This window comes from Ciconia boyciana, chromosome 10 (genome assembly GCF_034638445.1).
Source record: "Ciconia boyciana chromosome 10, ASM3463844v1, whole genome shotgun sequence".
Lineage (NCBI taxonomy): Eukaryota > Metazoa > Chordata > Aves > Ciconiiformes > Ciconiidae > Ciconia > Ciconia boyciana.
In genome coordinates this window covers 41,470,379-41,494,424 of record NC_132943.1, presented here as the reverse complement: position 1 = coordinate 41,494,424, position 24,046 = coordinate 41,470,379, and the positions used below count along the sequence as shown (strand labels likewise).

The following is a 24,046-nucleotide window of genomic DNA, read 5'->3' as shown; positions in this document are numbered from 1 at the left end:
ACAGAACGATTGTTTTCCAACCTGTGCAACATGTTCACGTCATGCTGTCACACTGAAACTCCCAAGCTAGAATTCAGTCTGTTCTTGAGATTTGCATATGTAAAATGGGCTTTGGATTTTGAATTTTCTCCAAATGTATGTTGTTTATTTGAAGTTTGCTTAACTAAATGTTTGGTGTTTTTTTCCTTTATAAACTTGTTATCCTAGGGTTTCTGGAAACTCCCACAGAGGTGAACAGCCAGTGCAAGTGTTACTACTTAGCTACTTACCACTTAGCTACTTACTTTTAGTTCTAGAAATATTCTTGTCAAAAAAAAGCTTAATAATTAACTCTGTTGTGTTATGTGGGTCACAATGTTCCCTTCTGTTCCAGCACAAGTATTCTGTGTCAATTATAGGAATTCATTGTCCTGCTTTGTTAAATATTGGGGTTTGTGCAAATTATTTATAGGCATTGTCTCAAGCACAGCCTCCTTGGGGGGCAGGGAGGGGAACTGTTTGGGGTTTTTTTTCTTTGCCTTTATTTTAACAAAGGCAGAAAAAAGCTCAGAGCCTGTAGGACTTTACGCTATCAAGACTTCTAAAGAAATTTAGTGGTATGCAGACTAGAGCGCTATGTTTAGGGGAAAAATAAACTATTTTAAGACTCCATTTAGCTAAGTGTTTGAGCAATACATGGTAAACGTGAGAGAGACGTCAGTGAGTGACTTTGTAAGCATGAAGTTAAGCAGGCGCTTGTATAAATAGTGGAATGGGACCTTATATTTCATGTCCATTTTAAATTGTTGCTTCCATATGGTTTTATGCATTTAGGTTGTATATGTGGACAAGAGAAAATGAAATACTGTTGCTTAAACCGTTAAGAAAACAGTATGTCCTGTTGTTGGCACTCTTGCTGAACCGCTTGACAAGTTCAAGCAACTTTATTATGTAGTGCTTCTGACAAATGATGTTCTTATTCTTTAATGACATACCCCAGAGCTCCAAGTACTGCAGGAAGAGCAAAATATCTGTAAGAAAGTCATCCAGGGAAAATAAGTTGTTTGGTTTCCATTTAAATAATTTAAAATCATCTTGGTATTAGGGTTTGTAGCATGGAGGTTTAGTGTATGTAGAGCATAATCACGGCAACATCATTAGTTCCTTGCTGTTTTCATTACTAGGGGTAGTTGAGATTAATCATTATTTAGAAGGGGGATGAGAATTTGGGGGTGACTTGGAAGAGCTGAAACTCCAAAACCAGTTGATGCCAGTCCAGCTGGCATTCACCTTTAGGAATAATCTCTCCAAAAACCCCAAACCTAACTGTAAAGATTACCAAAATGACAACAAAAACCAGAGAAGAGGCAGAGTTCTTCAAGTCAGGAAGGAAGTGAGGAATCTGCTGATAAAATAGTTGTTTCCAAAATAGGTGTCCAATTTTAAGTCACAAAATGGAGTGATATCCGCATGGAGATCAACCTTTGTACACTGTACTTGCAACATTGTGGGTCGATTCCGTAAAAATTAATAATGCTCTGTGCCTAGGTAGTCCACGGGTGGATTACAAACTCCCTAGGTGGGAATGAAAGTAATTTCTTTAAGATCAGTTCAGTTTATTCAGATTTCTTTTCAGTGAAAGTCTTATTTTACAGGCATTCAGGAAGAATGAGGCAGAAAGGGATCTACATTTTTGAGGCTGGACAATGATTTATCCTCAGTGTATACCTGTGGGTGTTGTTTCTTATCCACGGATCTGTTTGCCTGCAGTGACAGAAGTCCAGTGTCAAGAACAAACAAGTTTCTTTAATTTGCCGCAGATCTCCCTCATTTGTAAATGGAGTTAACACCTATGTAACTTAGAGTGACGATGCAAGGATTAGTTAGGGCTTGTAAGAAAGCTGAGTAATTGCTGACTACTAAAAGCAGAGTATCTTGGTTGTCTAGACCCCCGTAAGAAATGACTGGAGAAGCAGGATGTTAGAGAACAGCTGTAAAAGGAGACTGGAGTATAGCAAAGAAGGGAGAGGTGTGGAGCTCTTTCAGAACAACCATTCCCACCAGCGTGCATGCACCAGTGGGAAAATAAGGAACCTAAACAGCGCCTTGGAGGCTTTGAAAATACCTTTGCAACTAGCGTGTTGTTGCAGGGCTAGTTACAGGAGACTGAGCGAGCACAGAAGTCATTTCACGAGGGTGGGGACGCGGGGAGGTAGCGTTTCCTCCCTCGCCCCTGCACGCTGGCTGCGGCAGCCTGCGCTCGCTCCTAAGCACGCCTGCTTGGTGTGGCTTTATACCCTGCCTGCTTGGCTCGGGGCTGTGTCTGTCCCTGGCGCGGCAGAGTAACTATTTTATCATATTTTAGGTGTGCTTTTAGGCTGCCGTTTTTCCGAAAATAAGGAAAATACAAAGTCTTCCTAGTATGCCTGTATTTTTCTTGATTCCTTTGGGTCTGTGAGATGCATAGTGTCTTATATATGGATTTCCAATCTGCATTGAATTTGCAAATTTAAATATTCGTCCATGTTAAAAACAGCTGTTTATAACAACTTAAGTTGTTCATAATATATCGTTGCATGCTCCTAAAGCTTTTGGGAAGCCAAAATGCTGAGTTCCACTCGGTATTATAAATATCCTACTGCTGTCAGCCTTCCTGCACCCTGGCAAGCCCTACGTGCCTGCCAGCTTTGTGTTGAAGCCTTTGTGCAGCGGAAATTCTCACAGATAACACACAACAGCAGCAAAGCTGAGCTGGCATCCTGCACTCCAGTACAGGTGCTGGCGGGGAACGAATGGAGCTGTTGTATATCACACTAGATAAAGAAGGTAGTATTTTGGAGAGTAAGGGTGATTTTAAGTCCACTGGAGTTCAGAGTCAGTCATTATTGGTACTTCTGGTATTTCACCTGGAGTTGAATTAAGATCTCCCCATTCGTGGGGAGACCAGACGGGTGGACCAAAAGTGCAAGGTTGGCTAGATGCTAGGTGGGAAGCTGCACAAAAGGAGGTCTTTAATTTAGACAGTCTCACTTCTTACAGAAAAGTTTTCTTTGCATTCAGTCTTGCCGTATCTGACAGTGGGCTGCTCACTTTTCCTCATGGGCACACCCAACAGTTTTGGTCCCTGGCTTTGCTCTCTGTCTCCCAGCAGAGTTGTCCTGACACGTTCTCCTGCATCTCTTGTGGGTTTAGCTTATAGGGCATAAACTCCTCAAGAATTCAGAAGGAAGCTGACCTACTTACTCTCTGACCAATATGTTTTTCCAGCGCTTGATGGGCAGTGGCAATCCACTCTATTGTCTGCACCCGTGGGACTGCACATGCAAAGAAATAAATCTTCTAAGGCAGGAGCCTGGGTTTTTAGGTATGAAGCTGTGATGCAGCCATTTATTCTGAATTTGAGTCTGGAAGCTAACATTTCCAGCATCTTGTAAAACAGATGTTGTCTGTTCTGTTTTACAGAAGCTGGAAGTATGTTGGTAAATACAGCTTCACTTAACTAGAGTTAGGATGAAACTTAGGTGCATGAACTGCATATGTGCTTTTGGAAACATGGTCCATCTTCCAAGTCCCATACAAACCTTGTCCTTGCAGCATACTGTCACGTTGGGTCATAGCCACGAGAAGGGAGGAGAGAATGTGAGGGTTTGAAGCCTTTTCAGTGGAAAGTAAACCAGATGGGTATTTTGTGCATAAGATGCTGTAGCGATAGAGGAAAGGCCTTTTGTTTATTTAAAAAAATCTCTACCTTACGAATGGAAAGGGCACACAATTTTCACACATCCTCATCTTTAATGCAGTTTCCTTAATGCAGTTATCTCTTTGCATCTGTGACTGCTTTGACTCCTTTCTATTTGTAATCACCTAATTTACTTTTTGCTTCCCATTTAAAGGAATTTAGAAGGTCCTTCATGTTACAAAGCTGAGTTATCGAGATTTGGGTTTTTTTGTTTGTTATTAATGCAGGCTTCGTACTACTCTGATCTGGGTCTTCACAACAGTGGCTATGCTTCCACATCTCAACCTTCTTCCCAAAACGGAAACTGGGTCTGTTGCCCTCTGGGTTTACCTGGCCTGGACTTGTTCTAACTTCATTTGGACACTACAACCTCTTGTATTTAGGCATGAATTTGGACCAATTGTCAAGAGTCTCTGTAGCTCTTTTTAGTAGAACTTAAAAAAACAAACCCAAAACAGACCTTTTAAGGGTGGAGTGAGTAATGGAAGGCTGTTTTAAAACGAGCACAATTAGTTTTCCTTTGCTGCTCCTCCCTTTCCTACAGTTATTTTGTTTGGTTTTGGCCTGAATTGGTCTGGAAAAATCAGGGAAATCTTAATTAACTGAAGCTCTGTATTCTATTTGAGGCAACTCTTTGCTGACCGTGTCAGTTTAGCAAGCTTAAGACAATCCAGTCTGCATAAAACGAAATCACAAGCAAGTAAATCACAGACTGCTAGAAGAAAATCACTGAAGCTTCAAAATCACCCAGGAGGTTGGATTGTCCTCTGCGTGTGGACTCTAGAGCTCAGCCAGTCCGGCGCTAGCAAAGCAGTGCTTGAGCAGCGGTCCGCAGCCTGTCCTGCCCGACGGGCAGCGGGACGGGGACATCGCCCGGTGCTTTGCGGTGGCTGGCGATGGGGGCACCGCAGATGAGCGGGGTGACTTGCAGCAGCACGTTGTCTGCAAGCTGCGGGCTGGGGACCGCTGCTGGAGGATCTCTTGCACCTAATTATGCCGGATACAGTATGTGCTCTCAGAACTTAATTGCTGCATCTTGTGAGTGATGGTTACTAACGGCAAAGTCATTTGTTTTATGGTGCTCTGACTTAAGTACTCATAATTTTGTCCTGAATTATTTGGGTTTTCTCTGCATTTTTGTTTAATAATAAAATACAGAAGAGATGATCTTATAGCTGTGTGAAACACTTTAAAATGTATACCTTAAAACACTTCTGTCTTTGTATGTAGCTCTTTTTCTGGCTTTGGTTGAAGTGAGGAGAAACACCCTTTCTGGTTGCTATCCACAAATTTGTGTGAGACGATAACAACTTAACCTAAAATTAAATTATGCTGTTTTTCTTTTGCATACTGTTGTGTCCTCCCTTCCTGTAGGAAATGCATGTGTCTGCTTTGTATTCTTAGTCTTCGGGAGTTGAGATCTAATGCTTTTACAGCGCAGATGACTAATACCCTCTGTACTGGGTTTCCTTCTGTTGTAGTTTAATAATCCTAATCTCTTATCAAGATGGTTAATTCTGCTGTAAGCACCTTTTTTTTATGTTTCATTTTCTGTGCAAAAAAGTTTTGTGCTTGTCTTCCTCAGCCCTCCTTGCTGTACAGCGATGCCCTGCCAGCCAGAAGTTACAGGGTTTGTTGTACTAATGCTCTAAACACAAATACCGAAGCCACTCGCCTTCAGCCGTGCATATGTTGTCTCTGTAGTTCCTGTTGGGTCCATTTATTTCACACTCTGGTGTCTGATCCATCTGAATGCACGTGTGCAATGCTGTTTGTACAGACCTGGATTTGCTCGTCCTTCCTTTTATTCCCGTTGGAACTGTGCAACCACTGCTCGCGGGGTTGTGATGCTGCCACGGGCTTCTCTCTGGATGGAGACGGTCGTCTTCATTTTGGTGTGTTAGCTACAGCGTGCAGGAGCAGGCCAGAGAGAGGCAACATCAATTCTTTCTGGTTGTGTAACAGCTAACTAAACTCTGTTTAAAAAGATTTTGGAGCCAATTTCCACTCTTCTTGTTTAACCTTTTAAAATGAGCTGCTCTCAGATTTTATTCTCAATGCTTAAAGGTAGAGTTTCCTGCATTTCCTGAGCCAGACATTTATACGCTAAACTGGAGCCAGAGTCTTAGAATATGCGTCTTCCCCCTCTTTTATTAATTTGGTTAACTGGCTAGCAAGTGAAATTCATCAGGCATAAGTGTGGGGTTTTTTTCCCCCCATATTTTGCCAGCACCAGAAATGAAAGTTGAACAGATTTGAACAACTTGAGAATTGATGTAGCCATTTTGTTGGAAGGCAACATAAACCATTGAATTGATGATTGGGAGAACAGTTAGAAATGCATGACTGTGTGATGGACCGGGGGGTGGATGTCAGGTTTTGCACGTGCCTTATGGCGTTTCCCAGCTCACTGACTTCAGGTTGTGTTAGATCTTCACTTGCATGTTGCTTGTGGTTGCGTACAGGAGATGTCCCTGTCCTTGCACATACTGCTCATTCCCGTACGTCCTTCGCGCTGCACCTTGTGAATTTGTAATGCTCCAGACTGAAATCAGAAACTAGGTCTGCCAGTCCTGTTCTGACTCTGTCTTTTAATTGTAGGCGTCTGTGTATGACGAGAGCGTTTACAGTGGGAGTCGTCGGTATAGTGCCTCTAGTTCTCGTGCTGTAAGATGTTTTCTGCATTTCCCTGTTGTCTTGTCTCTGTCCTCCAGTAACCTGTGTGTACCAGAACACAGCCTTTTCTGGGCTGAGGAACATTTAAGATAGACTGTGTGAGATTCATAGCCTGCTGCTGTAGGCAAAAGTACGAGCACTGTTTCTGTGAGCTTCCGTGAAATAATAAGTAGTGATTTATCTGCTGTTGTAATGCCTGGCCTCGTGCAGACCGGCTCTGGCTAGCACCGACAGAGCCCGACGCTAGGCACTCGCCTCCCCTGCGGCGAGGGGAATTCAGCTCTGCCTTGCACTTGGGTTGCAGATACAACACCTTGGAAAGACGGTACATAAAGTCCCTTCCCTCACTAAGACTTAATTCCTCTTTTGAAAGCTTGAGAATAAAACAGGGTTTTTTAATAAATAAAGAAACTAATAAAATCATTTTCCCATTAGCACTTATCTGCTAGCATGAAGTAAAGGATTGTTGTGAACATATAGCTTGCTTGGTTTTGTTTCTTGGATTTATAGTCTGTAGGGATGTCTCGGGCAACTTGTGACAACGTTTTTGAATTACATGTTCCTGTAAGTGGAGAGCTCTGTCATTTATGGGGAGAGACGATATGGGGAATGACAATATAAATTGTTTTCTTTCAAAAAAGAGAGGCTGCAGGACTCTGTTTACAGATTCGAAGGCAGAAAATGCCTTCACCTCTTCTCAGATGGGGCCTCTGTGTCGTGGTGGGTGTTTGGGCCAGCCCGTACATCTGCTGCTGTTGTATCTGCCTGGAAAAAATAAACCAGTCTTTTTTTGATTTTTTTAAATTCTGCTCTGGGGACCCAGTGCTGCTTCTGCCTCTGAACTCCTTTGCTGATTATCAAAAAAAACCCAAAACAAAACAAAACCCAAAAAACCAACCAAACAAACAAAAAAACCCCCACCAAACAAAAAAACACCGCCCAAGACCTGAATAGAAAAAAGCCTCAAGACAAAGTGTCGATGTTAATTTAATGTTACCAGTTACAATTTTATTAGCTTGGAGAAGGAAGCAAACTTTCAAGAATGCCTACTAAGTGCTTGTTAGTCTTTAAAGGGCTATTCCATCCTCTTGCAGTCACACTGATTCACTAGTTGGGCTGTGCATCTTGCTGCTACTGATGTTAAGCTTCAGGTTACTTTTTGTTTCACCTTTTGTGCCTTGGAAAACTCATTGATACTTACCCATTTGGACTGTTGTGGTAGCCTGCAATTCAGTGAATTTGCTACTGAGGCTGCGCTGAGCTGGTTGTAGCCCTTTGTACAGGATGTCTTCCTTTGAGATAAGTCTCTCAAAGGTCCCGATGATACGCTACTGCTCTTGGGAGAAATCACTTATGGTGGGCTCCAAGCCCAGACGCTCTTTACAGGTCTTTCAGCCACTGTTAATGGCTTGAGCAGGGAACGCTGAATAAAATGCTGGGGCTTGTTCCCCTTCCTCCATCCCATCCCACCCTGTGCCACAGGTATTTGGAAGCCTGTGTATAACCCAGCCTTTCCAGTTTCTGTTGCACAGCCACCTATAGTAATGAGAGAGTTGAAGTATGAGATTTTTGCTTCAAAGGGAACGGCCTTGTCACAATTACCGAGTTATCTGTGGTTATTTTAAAGTCTCTGAACCTCGTAGCACTTGTAACACGTAGAGGGTGTGCCATTTGGGTAGCTGTTTCCAAAGAATGTTTTTGGATGATGGCAGGACAGGTGAATGCAGGGGGCGAGGCTGAAACTGGCTGTGCTTGGTCTCAGCTTGAACAAGTGACGCTTGCTTCCATCTTCTGCCCTGCAATACACAGAGAGCAACTATGGAATAAATAGGTCCTGTGAAACATTAATATGGGATTCATCAGCAGTTAATACTTCTTCCTTGTCATGTGTTTCAAGTTTATGCTACATCCTTGTTATGTTAAACATACAACACCAGTGATGGCGCAAGGCTTCTGTGCTAGAACTTCTTAAGAAAACAAAATCTAAATATTTACTAGAGTGCTTTTTGGTTTTAATTTAGGAATTGAAGTGGCTGTGATTGCGCACAGTTTACAAGTATTTTCAACACAGTCCTAAATTTTGCGTATTCTCATCTCTGAAATGAAGCTCAGTAGTTCAGGTGCATGAACTCGGTGCTTCATGTAAGATGTCCGAGGACATGGCTTGGTCACATTCTGCCCTGCTTCAGGGGCTTGCTAAGGGCTGCGTACCTTGGAACGTAATGCTTTGTGGTTAGTAACTAAACTTATGGCTGTACTGTAGCTGGGGTTATTTCCAGCCTATCATTTATTACCTCTTATCATTTATTAGTGCTGTAAGCTTAATTTTCATTTAATACTGTGCCGCTTCGTTAGCGTGACTAATGATGCTGAAACAGTCCTTCAGTAGCTTGGTGAAGACCTGGCTGTCTCTGTAGCTGAGGAGTCCAGGGGATTCCTGTAGTGGCCAGGTAACTTAATAGAAGAAACCTTAAAAAAAAAAAAGACAGAGTACATGCATCTCAAAAGTAGGATAATTCTTTAGATTTCAGTGGTTTTGTATCTGAGAAACAGTCTTAAGCGTCTACAAAATAAACACATAAAGGTCATTAGCAGCATAGCCTGAGCTGCGGAGAAGAGCAGTTCCTCGTGCTTGTTCCTGTCCCTGAACTGCCTCTGCCCTTGTGCCGGTACAAGCTTTTGCACGTGACGCTTGACGGACTGCCGTGCCTCTTTACAAAGGCTACGTTCACAATTGCCTTGAGGTGGCAGCAATCGGAATAATACCATGTCCGGTAAACCTCAAAAACTTCTTTAATTCATCTCTGTTCTGAATGTATCAAAACCTCCCTTTTATATATGCTTATGTATCTTTTTATAAAGTTCATCTAAATACAAGATTGAGTGTGAAGCTGCTACTCTGAAATCTGAAAATAGAGGCAATAATTCTAAAATGCTTTTCCAGATAAGTTTTAGTTCTGTTCCCCTGATGCTTTAAACTTTCATTTCCCTTCTGTACTTCCACTGCATTATAACCCCTGGAAATAAAACAGTGTAGACACATTCTTTGTCCTTGTCAGCAACAAGTCAGCCCTGTCTGTTCTGCATCACTGCTTAGATGTTTGCTTTTAAGGAGGACTAAAATACTCTCTTTGGCAGGAGATGAGGACTGCAGGTGCTGGAAAAGCAGGAGAGATACCCAGTCTCTGAGATGGTCTCAGTTTTTACTTTAATCACCACATGGATGTTTCTTGCTTTGGCCTGTGGAGCACAGATTCATTTTATATGTGCACAATGTCAGAAACATGGGAAGAAGGCTCACCAGAGAACCTCAGAGCTCTTGAAGAGTAGTACGATTGAGCCTTTTGTATAGAGACTGAGAGTTGTTTAATTGTGACTGGTATCTTAAGATATACAAATAAATCATTAGTATTCTGTCATTCTAAGAATTGAATCAAAACTCTACTTGGTCTGCCAACTGGAATTACTGCTTGCCTTAATTTTTAAATGAACAGTTGAGGTGTCTGTTCTCTGACTTTCACCGCTGTTCCTTTGTCCAGCTGCATGTAACTATTTTTGTAACTAACTTCAGATGTAATGCTCTAAATCCTCTCTCGCTTCCCTTCCCAATTCTAATTCTTTTCTCTTTTCTCTGCTTGCTATTCTTGGTTTACCTGCGGCAGCCTTCCGAGTACAGCTGCTACCTTGGTTCGGGATCTCGGGCATCTTCAAGAGCCAGCTCTGCTCGGGCCAGTCCGGTGGTGAGCTCCTCTATTTTTCTTTGTCTCTAAACTGTTTAATTCTTCTGTTCATCAACGTCTCTCTTGTACAAAGAGGTCACTGTCCCTCATGAGACAGTTTCTTATGGTATTAATTGGACCTTCTGGGCAATGCTTAAGACAAAGAAGGGGTGAACCAGATGAGAAATTACAAAACCAAAGTAATTTCTATGCAGACGTACATGTTTTGCAATAGAAGTACACTTTGGACTCATGTGACAATGCATAAAGCACATCAGCAAGGGTATTGTGAAAAAGACTACATTGTTGATGCTAGTGCCACATCTCCTTTGGTTATTAAAATCAGGAGACCCTAAATCTTACTGCAGCGTTCAAGTAGTTTAGTTTCTCTCTATTCAGCAGTATTTTGGTGGTGTGTTGCTGCAGGGCAGCAGGGCTATCCAGAGATTGGATTTGAACATATTTGTTGGACTGTAGATTACTAGGCACTGCGGAGTCCTTAGCATGGTGAAGTGCTAGAAGGATTACGTGTACCCGACATGTATAGCATCATGAATTCCCAAGGAGTCATGGCAGAACAAGGCTCAAATGCTAAAGGCTTGTCCAACTCCTGTGACTGTAGTTGACCAAGACAAGACTTTTCCCCCTGCTTTTTACAGATATGAAGTAATTGTCTTCTATTTTTTCAATGGCGTATCAGTGCTTTCTCTTTGTGATTGTTCCATCTAGCTGTTTACAACTCTGAATATCTTTCCTGATTAATTTCAGAGCAAGGCCTGACAGAGTGGTGACAGTAGTGGAGGGCAGTAGCGTGTCTTGTAGAGGAAATGTGCAGCTTACAGTAAACTAGTCTATAACAAAATTAATCTTCCATGGAAAGTGAGTTTTGAAGCGTTGCATCGAGTTTTGGTAAGCTGGCTTTACTTCATGGAAGCATTCCTCCTAGTGAAGTTTTAACGTGCTAGTTCTCCTGGGACCTGTCACATATTACCTACCACATCCCCAAGATGTGAAGTGATGAGGAGGGTGATACTGTAAATTAACACACACAGTGTGCTTCTCTAGTCATAACATCCTGTTGCCTGTGTTCCTTTGGTGAGGAGCTGAACCTTAAATGCTGTAAATGTTGCCTTAAGGACTAATTAAAAAGGAGCGTCTGGATAGTCAAAGAAGCTACCACAGCATGCAACACGGTAAGCTGTAACAGGAACATTTGGAGTGTTCCTCTTCAGCAAACACACATCGTCTGCAGTAAGGAATTGCTTTGTATCTGATGTCCCCCATCGTGCTGATTCCCCTTCAAACGTAGCCTGCGATTTGAAAACCTGTGTGCTATGGGGGTTTTCTCCCGTAGTTAGAACTGTGCAGTAGGTCTGCATCCCGGTGGTGAAAGGGGCCTGAACTCTCCGTGCCGGGTTACTGCTTGTCATCAGGCAGGGACTAGGCGAGCCTTTTGATCATCAAGCGAGCCCTTTCCTTCTAAGTGAAAAAGAGCTGAATAAATTGACTGGAGCAAGAGGAAATGGAACTGATAGAAAAGCTATGTGCTCTGAAGTGTTGGTGTTTCTTAAAGACAAGGGTATATCCACTTTTTAAAATGATGATTTTTTTTTTAAGAGGATTTTCATCAGATAATATAGGGCAGCCGGTGAGCTATAAATAAATCAGTATTTCAATTAGTCCCTGAGCTATGCATTTTTGCAGTATATATATATCTTACATTAGTAATACTTCTTAAATGGCTTTGCAAACTGAACTTCAATTATCCCCAAAGCAAAAAATAATCAGAATAACCAGGGATTCCATTAAAGTTCTTTAAGTGTAAGAATTGGTTACCCATACATTGACGTCGCTTTCCATTATGTGGTTTTTGTACGCAGTCTGAGTCATTTGTGCAAGTTGCTTATGGTAATCACAAAATGCAGCTTGCCCCTCCTGGGAGCTATAGGGGATTTTTTTTTAATTCTCTGCTTACACTTTGGACTGTTTGTATGCAAGTGGCTGGAGATGGTTAGCTGTGTCAGCACCGATGCTGGAGAGGTGCCAAGCTGAATCTGCTCTGCAAGGAGACAACAGGCACTTTTTAATTTTTTTAGTTTTTTCATTAGTGGTTTATCGCAGGGTGTGAAGAGCTTCCGTTATGTCCATGGCCTTGAAGAAGAGCTGAGAGTTAATGCTGTAGTGGCTCTAAAAGGCACCACTGCAGGGGCTTTGCTTCTCCTGATGCAAGGTAGTACAAGCCTTGCTAACAGGGTGGTGTTGCTCTTCTAAGTTCTAATGACTACACGGGGTCAGTGCAGCAGCACCTTGTGATTTTTTTTTTTTCTTTTTTCCCTGTATTAAACAGACAACACCTTTTCATGTAACTCACAGTAAGGAGTCACTTGCCTTGCCTTTTACTAACAGAGGATTCGAGGCGTTTAACATTTCCAGTTCTGTACTTCTTGTTGGCAGTAAAGATGCTGAAATAGAGCCCTGTCTTCTCAGTGGGCTTAGCAGTGTATCGCTTCCACTCGTACATTCCCGAAATGCCATCTGGTTGGACTTCCTAAAGGAAGAATAAAAATCTCCTTGGATGATGGCGATAACTTATGAGAGGAAAAAAGTGGTTGTTTTTGTCTATATCGGTAGTCTATGTTAGAACTGTTTTAATAGTGCTAACCCCCAAAACTGAGTTGTTCCCTGCCTTAATGTATCGAGCCATATGCTTTCGTGATTCTGCTTTATATGTCTTCTGGCATTTACACACGTAAAGATTTGATTCCAAGTTTACTTTTTAAATGGCTGGCAGAGGAGGAAAGAAAGGGGGGGGAGTATCTGTTGGGTTGAAAAGCTGAGTTTCCAGCATGCTTATGTCACTTGAGTGTGATAGTTTACAAAATTCATGTAGTGTAATCATGAGTGCTTAACACTGAAGTTAAATATTATTTTCTTATGATTATGGGCATTATTAGGCAGAAGACCAAAACTGAACTGCTCCCAAGCCTGACTAACTGTCATGAGAAATTATCTCTTGAGAATGGAGAATGATTCAATGTAACTTTCTAAATTAAAGTGTACAATATCTTGTTACTTCACCCTTAAATCTTTTCTCAGAATTTTGTTTCCCCCTTCTATCACTGTTCATTAAACAGTGAGCAAAAAGCGACAGTAGTTTTCCTGCTGCGCACGGCTTTGCCAGCTTGTGTTCTCATTTGTGTTACCATGTTTGTGATACAGTAAGAGCCAGGAAGATACTTAAACGCAACATGTGAATATTTATTTGTCTTTGTATGTATTTTTAAGAATTCAATATATCTGCATGAAGTTTGCTGTTTGATTATTTTTCTTTAACGTTTTTCCCGTTATCCCCACTAGTAATTATTATCTGCTGTCCTTGCAGTTACTGCAGATATGCAAATGTGTTGTTTAATATTATACTTGATATATAGTACAGATCTTAAGACTGCTGAGAGCAAATGTTGGGCCCGTCTGCACAAATGGAGGTAAATCTTGTGCCCGAGCTAGTGGCATGTTTTGGCTGAGATGGGCTTTTTAATAGGAATTGCTGATTTTTTTTTAATGAATAAACTAGTAGTGAAAAGCAATTTTTTATACATTTGAAATAGACTCAGAATGCAATAGTATTTCTGTGAAGACTTTCTGAGCAAAGGAAGGCAAAATAATAGGAGAGGGCACGTTTTGCTACCCTGAGAAGATGATCTTTCATGTTAACTCTCTCCCTTCTCGTGGAGTCTCAGATGGCGGGCACGAGCAGTCAGCATGCAGCCTAGCCAGGCGGGCTGGTACCGACAGCAGCGTGATCATACAAAGTGCAAGACTGAAAATGCAAGAGCCGCTCAGCGAGTGTGCAGTCCTCCGGTCATACATTAATGCACAGTTGCGAGTAGCTTTTTTCATTTGCAGAAGCTTGTCATGTTCTCACCAGAAATAAAATGAAGACAGTCAGACTTAATTGTCATGGAAGCAGTTATCCGCATGCTCAAGCTTTGCCTTCTCTCCTCTACACTTACAAATTTACGGTAGGCTTGTATCCTAGCCCAGCCACTGACAGTCTGGGTGTATTTTCGGCCCCTCCGGAGTGAGGATTTGCTGCAGTGCTAACGTGCATTTCAGAGACTGATAAGTTTGTTTAAGCAATGATGTTTGGCATAACACTCATTCCTGAGCGAGGATACTTCTGACGAATCCACTTTAGACCTGACAAAGTTCAGCAGCGTTTTTCCCCTGCTGACTTTTAAAGGCTTATTGCTAATTGCTAGTGTTAAGGTGGCTCTCGCCAGAAAAACACGCAGGAACCCTCTGTGTTACTGCCTGCCCCAGCCCAGCTGATCAAACCGGTAAGATGGGGATTGTAGGAGCGATTATATTGACTGCAGTACTACTTGTTTTTTAATTCCAGTTTTTCTAGATACCATCCTGTGTTCAGCACTACCTATTGCAGGAATTTTTCTTTGGTATGGGCTGCATTTCCATTTCCAACTGTGCTGTACTACTTTAAGAGCAGGAAATGGTCTTAATTTGATTTGTCACCAAAAAACCCCCTTGCTTTTATGAAGAAGTTGACCTAAGTGCAAGATCTTAGATGGAGCTGAGCAGTGACAGCCACGTACTGAACACGCTGAAGTTGTTCTCATACCCGAGGGTGGTATGCGGTGCTGCCCAACTGCAAGCATTTCGTATTTCCCTTCCTCTCTAGCCTTGTTTAGCAGGCTGGAAGCTGGAAATTGTGCCTTAGTCCTGATTCCTCCATCGATTTAAAGATCTGAGTAATTTTTTCTCTTTACTTGCAGCTGGGGTGTAATGCTTAACTGTCCCAGGGTCTCTGGTCTTTTCAGTAGGTGTTTGAGAGTCGTCTTCTTGGATGCACTGCGATAGTGCTGCAGCGGCTCTAATTTTGGCCTGGGCACTCACCACTGGCAAAGAGCTTCAAGGGTTAACCTGCTAGCTGACTGCAGAGTAGAGAGAAATACTTTTTCAAACATTATACTAAAATGTTTTTATCATCTATGAAAAATAGGCAATATATCCATATATAGACTTGTGGGATGATTTTGCTCTTGTTAAGTTTCCAGCTGCAGTAAGCCTCTGATATTGCTGACATTTTTGTAACACTGCTCTGGATTTATTCCGAAATCTCTGTCAGAAGAGGCTGAACTCTGATCCCATTGTACTTATTTTGCAGAGAGCAACCTATTCCCCTTGCCAAAACAACAGTGTGTGTGCTGGAGTTCCTTGGAAAATTATTTCCTTTTCCTGCTTTTTTACACACTCAACTGCAAATTGCCCAAATTGTTGGTGAAGAGGAAGGTAATCTGTGATTAGAGCCAGCCCTGTACCCTTGTGGAAATGAAAAATAGTATAATGTTCTAGAAATTAAAGGTCTCATATCATTAGGTGAGTTCCTCTTTAGATCTCCTCTTCCAGCAAGTATTCTGTTAGTCCTTTATATTTTCATGTGGAAAAGTCCCAAAGCCAGTATATTTCTATGAAGGGCTATGCTGAGTACGGTACTGTGAAGGTGGAGAGGTGGTTTTCAGTCTGTTTGATCATTACAGCATTCTTTAATGAATGATAATACTGAAGGTAAGTATTTTGGGCAAGAATTTTGTGCAACTTCAAATAAAAATAAACATTTTTTTCCTGACCTTTATCTGTTTGATTTGTTACTGGATCAAATGCCAAAGGGCTTCTTGGGGACCGGGTGAAGGCTGAAAACCTGGAGTTCCCTCTGGTGGCTGAGTGCTGTTGGAAATCACAAGATATCTTTTTAAGGGAGTGATACTGTGAATACCTTGATCTAAAGATGAGCAGAATGAAAACTCAATAAAATATTCATCTAAAATAGACTTCTGTCTTTCTACAAGACACTCTTTGCAGCTTTTAGTGTATTGCTGCCATGTAACCATAAAATTAAATGCTGCTTGTTTCAGACTGACTTTTTGCTTAGAAAGGTGTTGTGTAGCAGGAGGCATCTTTGTAATGAAAGGAAACTATGTTAGGATGAGGAACTGGCTTCTCTCAAAACAGATTAAATTTTTAAACGGTAATATTTAAATATATTGGTAGTGGTAATTACTGGTTTTGAGGAGAAAATGCTCTGAGTGTTCAATTTATGGCACCAAATGGATGTGTGCATGAGGGCATCACTAGGGAAAATGAAGTCTCCTGTTTGTTTTGTTTTTTTTTTTTCAACCCACCCGTATTTTAGAAGTTACTTCATAGTTTAATTATTAAAGATTATGCCACCTCAGAGAATTATTAAAGATTGTTTTGCAATGAATGTGTGGCAAGCTTCACAGTTGTGGTTATGAGTGCTCTGAGTAGAAATGTCCACTGTATGCATATCTCTCACCACATTGTCTTCAACGCTTTCCCCTTTGTAAATGGAAGCTTTTATTTGACTCGTGATGCATCCTTAAAACAATATCAAGATTTACTCCCTTCTTTTATCTTATTAAAAACTGGTTGCACAATAGAGGACATTCTGCAAATGGCTTAAGGAAAATAATACTTTACCGTATGGGTTCAGGGCACAACTCAGACTTCGCAAAAGGCTGTACATTAAATTTCTGGAGATAGATTTGTGTGTGTGAATACACTAATCTTTGATAACACACCAATATTTACACTGCCACAACTGTCTTGACAAACAACAACATAGTGTTTGGCTGGGTTAGAAGGCTGCCAAATCCACCACTTAGAGCTGGCTGGCATGAAAATAGTAGGCTGTTTGCCAAAATCAGTCCATCTTGTTTCTCGGGTCTGAACTGAAGTATCTGCCTTCATTAGTGACCTTTTCTTATTGCATTCAAATGCAGATATTCTCCCCCCCCCAGTACTCCGTGTATTCAGTGTCTCTGCAAAGTTTATATCTAGTGCTTTAAGTCTGGCTTATTTTACTTCAAAGCCTAAGTCTTAAATTTTCTTAATGCTAATCATAGGGAATTTACGATATGAGATGTGTTGTCAGTGTAAAAAGTTGATTTGTAATAGGTATCTCTGAGTTCTGGGATTTTTTTTTTTTAATAGAGTACCATGGGTAATGTGAAAAATAACAAGTGGGATCATCCACACATTGCTCTGTATAATTCAAAGAAAAAAAATCTATGCTGAATGTGAACTGGTTGGAAAGAGATGGAGTTTTTGAGTGTGTTTTCAATGAAACTTATCAACTTAACCTCAACTATTCCTCACCTTCCCCTGAAACAGATCTCTTCTGATTTATTTTTTTTTTTCCCCAGTTGTTTCAAAAAAATTATCCCTTTGACTCAGGCTCTTGATCTGAGGAAGCCATTAACTTTCTAGAAGTCTTTTGGGAAAACATCTTGACTGTGATGCTGAATGTTTCCAGAAGTAGTTGACATGTTCTGGACATTCTGAGTTCTGCTGAGCTCTTCCTTTCATGCAGTCGTCCTACACTCAGATCCATTTTAGATGGAGATACTCATAAAAAGATTCTGTTTTGAAACACTTCCCCCCCACCCCCCAATACCAAAGTGAATCTGACAAAACACTTGATTTTAAATTTCTGCTCTTGGGAACTTGTATATCTTGTTTGGTTTCAGAGCAGGAAAAAGTGATAGGATTGTTCCCATCAAGGAGAAAAAAAAAATATCTGCCCAGGTTGTATGGTTTTTGTGCCTTGTAACTTTCTTCTAAGCTTTTAAGTTGTCTCTATCTGTGGTAATTTTCTGTACTCCTAAATGCTACTTTGGCTCTGATTTTGGCTCTAGACTAGTTTTAGTGCAGGATCTCTCTTCTGAATCAGTAAATTCCAGTGAAGCATTGAAACCATAAATGGGCTGTTTATTTAGACTTTGAACTGGTCCCTGATATTTGACTTGAGGGTCAGTTTTTGTAGTCTCGGCCTTACTTGGATCTTCACTTGAAGTCACAGTCACCTTTTGTCTTGAGTGGAGAACACTTAGCAGGGGTTTTAAGCTTTAGAGTTCTTCTTTCATTCTTTTTGTCCCATTCTTCTTTTGGGAGCGGTGCAGACATAGTACAGTCCTTGAAGTCTGACTTGGTACCTTGCTTTTTGAAGCAGGGGAGGCTGTGCTGGCAGGCTTCAGAGGTAGCTTATTTTAGTTAAGGTCTATAAAACTGTAGCTTCAATAAGCTGTCTTGGTCAGGAAGTCTTTTGATCTTTCAATTAAAAACTTAACCTCTCTACTTAGGTAAATTACTATTTTGGATTTATTTGAGGCATATTTTTTTTAAATTGTTCTAAAATAAATAGGAGCTGGTGCATATGTTGGCACAGCATACGGCTGTTTTCATGTCCAGGGAAAGACATCTGAGGCTTTGAGTTCATGCCCATGGTAGGTCTTTGTATTCTTGCATTGTTAACTCCTAGATCGAGTGCCATCTTCATGTTTGAAATATTGTGATGTAGAATATGGGAAAAAGTACTCCTCTGTCTTATTTAATAGCCCAAATAGTTTTTTATCAATAAGTATATTCCACTTAATTACATACTGCTTAGAAATTTGAAGCGAATTGTCCAGCCTTGAGCCCTGAGATGCCAGCCAGGACACTGTTCTTCGGAGCGAGCTGGCTGCTTTTTGAGTGGATAGAAATTGCTAATGAAAAGTCTTTTACAGGTTTAAGAATTCTCTTTCTGATATCTTCCTGCCTTCACTTGTCCTTTGTTATCTAACGATTCCTTCTAAATCTTTGTTTTACAGATTGAGGAAAGGCCAGAAAAAGACTTTGAGAAGGTAAGAAGGATGTTATGAATTATTCTGACAATAGTGCTTTTTCACACTCTTTTTGGTAGGTAGAACTCGCAGTGAGTGTACAGAAATATATAAAATCCATTGTGGGGCAAAAATTTGAATTGTTGGAGCTATGCTAGTACTACACTTTTGAAGAAGAACTTTTCAACCTCTGTTCATTAGGATGTTAAGTAGTTGACCTTCAACAGCAGTTGGCTGAAATTGCTTTAGGCTAAGCCACATGAATACTGTGTTTGTTTATTAGACTTTAATTATGGTATTATGAAAAACAAATAATAATTACAAAAGAGGATACTGCAGTAGTGAGAAATTGGCTTAATGCAGAACCCTCAGTACAGTAAAACAGTTAATGGAGCTACTGCTGCAGAGTCGATAAATATCCCTGAAAGGAGAGGAGCTTGAGAGGTAGACAAAAGCATCCACAAAATGTATTATTACAAGTTTTGAAAATATCTGGCAAGACGATACTAGCCCCTGAAGATTTTGTCTAATTAAGAATTAATAGTTAGAAGCCAAGTCATGCAAACTCATATTACAATAGTGTTTAAATACATCTGATCTGCCTTTTCTCATTAGTTTCCCTTGTTAAATCTTGGTCTTTTGATTTTTCTTCTTAGAAAGTTTACATTTTAATCAAATTTGCATAATTTAGAAGTGCAAGGGTTGGTGTAATGTGTGTATTAACAAAAAAACCAAACCAAAACAAAAAAACCCGAACTACAAACCTACAGTGTATCTGGAAAAAAAATTATAACCATTTTTAACTGTGTGTGATTGTAGGGAGCACGTACTGTTTCAAGTTTATCAGCAGCTACTTTAGCTTCTCTGGGTGGGACTTCTTCACGAAGAGGCAGTGGGGATACCTCCATTTCAGCTGATACAGAGGCATCTATCAGAGAAATAAAGGTAAGAAGCATAAATTGTTAGGAATCTGTCTCTTAACTATGTCTCTTTTGATCAGAATGTTTTTATGCCTTGCATTTGATAAATTAATAAACTATAAGATTACTTGAAAGTAGTGCTGATGTTCCCATTACTGACTATAGAAATTGGCAGTAAGAATTGGGATTGACAGGCTAATACTAACTAGGACTGTCCCGCCCCATAGACTAATAAATTAAATAGACTAATATCGTCTAAAGGATATTATGAAATACGCTTTAGACTTCTTTCCAAAAAAGAAACTGTCTTGTCTCCCCCTCTTGGCAGTTCTGACAAAATGAATTGTGTACTGTAAGTGAAAAGTTAATAGCTTTATTAGAGCGATGCTGCTGGGAAGCTAGTGTGTATTGCAGGAATATTTGGGAAGTCCTACGGCAGATGATAGCAGATCAGCCTGATCATAATAGACACACCTCATCCTAACCTAACGAAATAGGAAGTGGACTCGGTATAGCACACTGATAGGAGGATTGAAATAATGCAAGCAGCACTACACTTACTGGATGCTAATTTGGGGAGGGGACTGTATTTTGTAATCTTAATTCGTGATTCCATGAAGTTTGACACATTTGAATAGCAAATAGCTATGCAATCGAGTGTTCATATAATTGAGTGCTCATCTGGGTAGCCCGTGGCTAAATTGTGTTATGTAATCTGTTTCTTGATGCTCCATTCCGAAGACTATTTTAAAATGGGGAATCTGAATTCTATTAACTTTCATGCATATGACTTACAACTCTTCTGAAATTACAGCCAGTTAAAACATCTGGAATTCATATTAGGACCTCAGATACAAGCAGGTCTGTCCCAGTTTCAGCACTGTAAAACAGCTGAAAGATAGCCATTTGCTGGTGACCAAGGACAAGAGAGGAGAGAGACTGTGAAATAGGACTTTTAATTAAATTTAGTGTGACGGATGGTTTTCATCCTACATCTCTAGTATAGCCTGTATTTCAGGGCTGCTTTGGCAGCCGTTACCCTTAATACCAGAATTCCTCAAAGAGGGTGATAATCAGTGGAAGAGGTAGAGAAGGGCTGTGTGGCTAGGGCATATAATTGTTGGAAGCTTTGAAGCTGGGTCTGCATCTTGTCCGTAACGTTGAAGACTTCATTTTTTCCAGTCAAGAAGAGCAGAATTAGCATAAACTTCTAACCAAGAAATTTCATTGTCCGGCAAGGCTTCAGGTTAGGATCAGACCGCTTAACCTGTGTGGTAGAAATATTTAAATGAGAACTTTGAATACTTGCTTTTCCTTATCAGCTGTGCTTCTGCCCGTTAGTTTCAGTGGCATCATTCACCTTTCTCACCGTTTCCCTCAGGATATCTATGAATTAAAGGACCAGATTCAGGATGTAGAAGGCAAATACATGCAGGGACTGAAAGAAATGAAGGTACTGGTTTACCGCAGACTGGGAGTGTGATCATTAACACCAGCTAAACATTCAGAGAGTCAGTGTGAGACCTAGAACTGACCTTGCATGCTTTCTTCTGGGAGGGGTTGTAAATCGTGTGAAAAGCATTTCATTAACTGGAAAAGTATCTGTTCTGACCTCGATTGATCGTGGTGAGGAACGCTTCCAAACGTTAACTGAAAGGCTGCTGATTACTGTTGCATGTTGTCTTTGCTGTTTTGAGAAGGTAATCATTTTGCTAGCAAATTAAAATTATTAGGGGTTTTTTATAGTTGCCTAGTCCAGGAAGCCTCCCAGTATTGGAACGTGAACTAAAACTCATGTCCTACAGTGCTATGAAAAATTGGAGTTTAAAAGCTTGTATGTTTTTGTTTCGATAAGGTCCAGCATACCTTTGGAAAGTTGTGCCTGTGAGGTGGTGACTATGGTTTTGGTTTCATATTTAGAACACAGAAGACACCCTTAAACAATTCTTGTAACAAACCTTCTTGTAACAAAGCTTGTTACGTGAAGAATGAATGCTCGCACCAGTTGGCACAAAGGAAGCGCTTACCACTTTCATGAAGCCATAAATGAATTTTGGTCCAACAACTACCTTGTGCATCTGTGTACCACCACCTATAAGTGAGCAGCAACATGAGCTGCATTTTTTGGAAAAGGCAGTCTTGCAAATATGTATGTAGACATTCAGGCATATAATGCGACATTTATCAGCATTAATTGCTGACTGTGTCATTGGCTCAACGCTGTGACAGGTGAAGATGCTGCTGTCTTAAGTGAATTCTCAATGGAAAAAGAGTAGTTTGGCTGTTTTTCTGTAAAACTTAATTGTGTTTTTTTTTTCCCCTGATCACTATGTAGCAGGTGTAGCAAAATAATCACACTGCATAAAAAATGTAGGTCATTTTTAAATTTGTGTCCCTTAGACTGCCTTTTGTGGTGATTTGTACCTAAGCCGCACTGCTTGATGCTAAGAAAATAAAACGTAGCATGCTGAAGGAGTGGTGCAGCAGCTACCTTCACTTCTTACTTGCATATACTTCCTTTCCAGCTAATTTCTGAGGTTTGATCCTACCACTGTTTCCAAATCCTGGCTGCTTTCCGTTACTTGGTATTTCTCATCCTTGGGCTGGAAGGTGCACCAAAACATTGGTTTGTGTTTGGAACTGTACAAATTCATGTTTTTAAAGACAAATTCTCTTATTTGTCAATAGAAATGTAAACTAAACTGATTCAAACTTCATTTTGTCATCATCTCACCACTGTCAGCCCCGGTTCCATTGACTGAATGAAAAGGGAAGTATATGGAACTCAGCTGTGCTTTAGATGTAATTATTAGAATTACTTAAGTTCCTTAATTACTTGATCAGTAAACTAAAATGTTGACATGAGTGTCCACCTTGTTTGCATATTTGCACTGCTTTGTTTATGTAACTCTTTTTTATTTCTGTATTAAAATCAAATACTGCAATGTTTGACTGTACAACATGGAAAATGATCCTGATCTTTATTTTGCCACCATCTATTGTTATAAATACCTCAGTATCTTATATTCAGGTCAAGTTGATAGGAGAGGTTTTTGAGACCCCGGGAATTGTATCTTACAGAGTAAATTTGTAAAGAAGGGATGTGATATAGGAAACCTAATGAAAAATGATACATCAGGTCACAAAAGCTGCAGCTCTTTCATGGCAAATTCTAATTCCTGAGTTGGTATATTTAGTGGTTCCCACACTGCCAGGATCCCTGAAATTTGTGTGAAGTGGCTGTCAAACTGCCTTAATTTAAGGCCTAAGATCATCTAAAATGATCTTAAATCAAGGCCAGTTTACCTTTAAAAAAAAAAAAAATCCAACATGTCATCTTCAGCAGCTGCTTTGAGCTGCCAGTGTGCAGGGGCAGGGGGAGGAGGGAGAAGGAAGAAAACTCTGAGAAGGCAGAAGCTGAAGCAGCAGAGAACAGGAGACGTTTTATCCATCCTGAGGTAAGGTTCCTTGCTTGTAAACAGACATCTGGTGGGAACACAGGGGAGGTTATCCTCACCTTGGGACAGCTGGCAAGCACACAGTTAGCACTGGTTTCTGTAGGAGTACTCGGCGTGCTTGTGGTTTAGTACTTAATTTTCTTGTGCAAGGGCTTGGTTGGCAAAGTGTCTTTTATAACTGACTCTGTGGTTGCTTATTCTTTGCAGGACTCCCTAGCTGAAGTTGAAGAGAAATATAAAAAGGCTATGGTGTCAAATGCTCAACTAGACAATGAAAAAACAAATTTCATGTACCAAGTAGATACCCTGAAGGATGCGCTCTTAGAGTTAGAAGAACAGCTGGCAGAATCCAGGCGGCAATATGAAGAAAAAAGTAAAGTATGTATATAGCTATGGCATGTTATTTCACAGGGAAAAATTATGGGGGGGGTCAGAGACCTTTGGGAGGAAGCAACCAAATTACTATTCAAGAATTTAAATAAGTTATTGTTTTAGTTACTGTTAAAGCAAGTGGAGTAGCAGCATAATATGTGCTTGTGATCATACAAATGGGAATCTTCCCCAAGTTTCTGTCTTATAAAGCAATTTCTGAAGAAGTGAAGAAATTTTTAATATGGTAAGGCTATATTGATATTATCACATGTCCTTATATTCCATCTTTAATGTAAATTCAGAAGGTTTGTTCATAGTGACTTCTGGAGCGTTTTTACACACAAAGCTCTCTTCAGAAGGCCCGTGGGAGAGTTGTGCAGTTTATATAGTTAAGGCAGCTACATGGTTGAATGTTGAATTAAGTTTTACATGAATTCAGCACCTGACAGCTAGTAAGTTGGTGTTAAACAATAAAGCTGTG

General features: G+C 40.5%; 1 protein-coding gene across 28 annotated transcripts in view; it reads left to right on the top strand.

Annotated features, from left to right (window-relative positions):
• LRRFIP1 (LRR binding FLII interacting protein 1) overlaps window positions 1-24,046 on the top strand; it is a 119,198-nt gene that overhangs the window by 75,066 nt on the left and 20,086 nt on the right. For 18 of the 28 annotated variants that reach the window (XR_012044493.1, XR_012044491.1, XR_012044495.1 and 15 more), the window contains 5 exons: window positions 10,057-10,134; window positions 18,804-18,836; window positions 19,635-19,760; window positions 21,117-21,188; window positions 23,401-23,571. Coding sequence is in view for 23 of the 28 variants with exons in the window: in XM_072875421.1 (XP_072731522.1) it covers window positions 10,057-10,134; window positions 18,804-18,836; window positions 19,635-19,760; window positions 21,117-21,188; window positions 23,401-23,571 (480 nt within the window). In the remaining 5 variants the exon portion in view is untranslated. The remainder of the gene's footprint in view (window positions 1-10,056; window positions 10,135-18,803; window positions 18,837-19,634; window positions 19,761-21,116; window positions 21,189-23,400; window positions 23,572-24,046) is intronic. The other 10 variants (XM_072875423.1, XM_072875418.1, XM_072875415.1 and 7 more) reach the window with 2 other exon arrangements.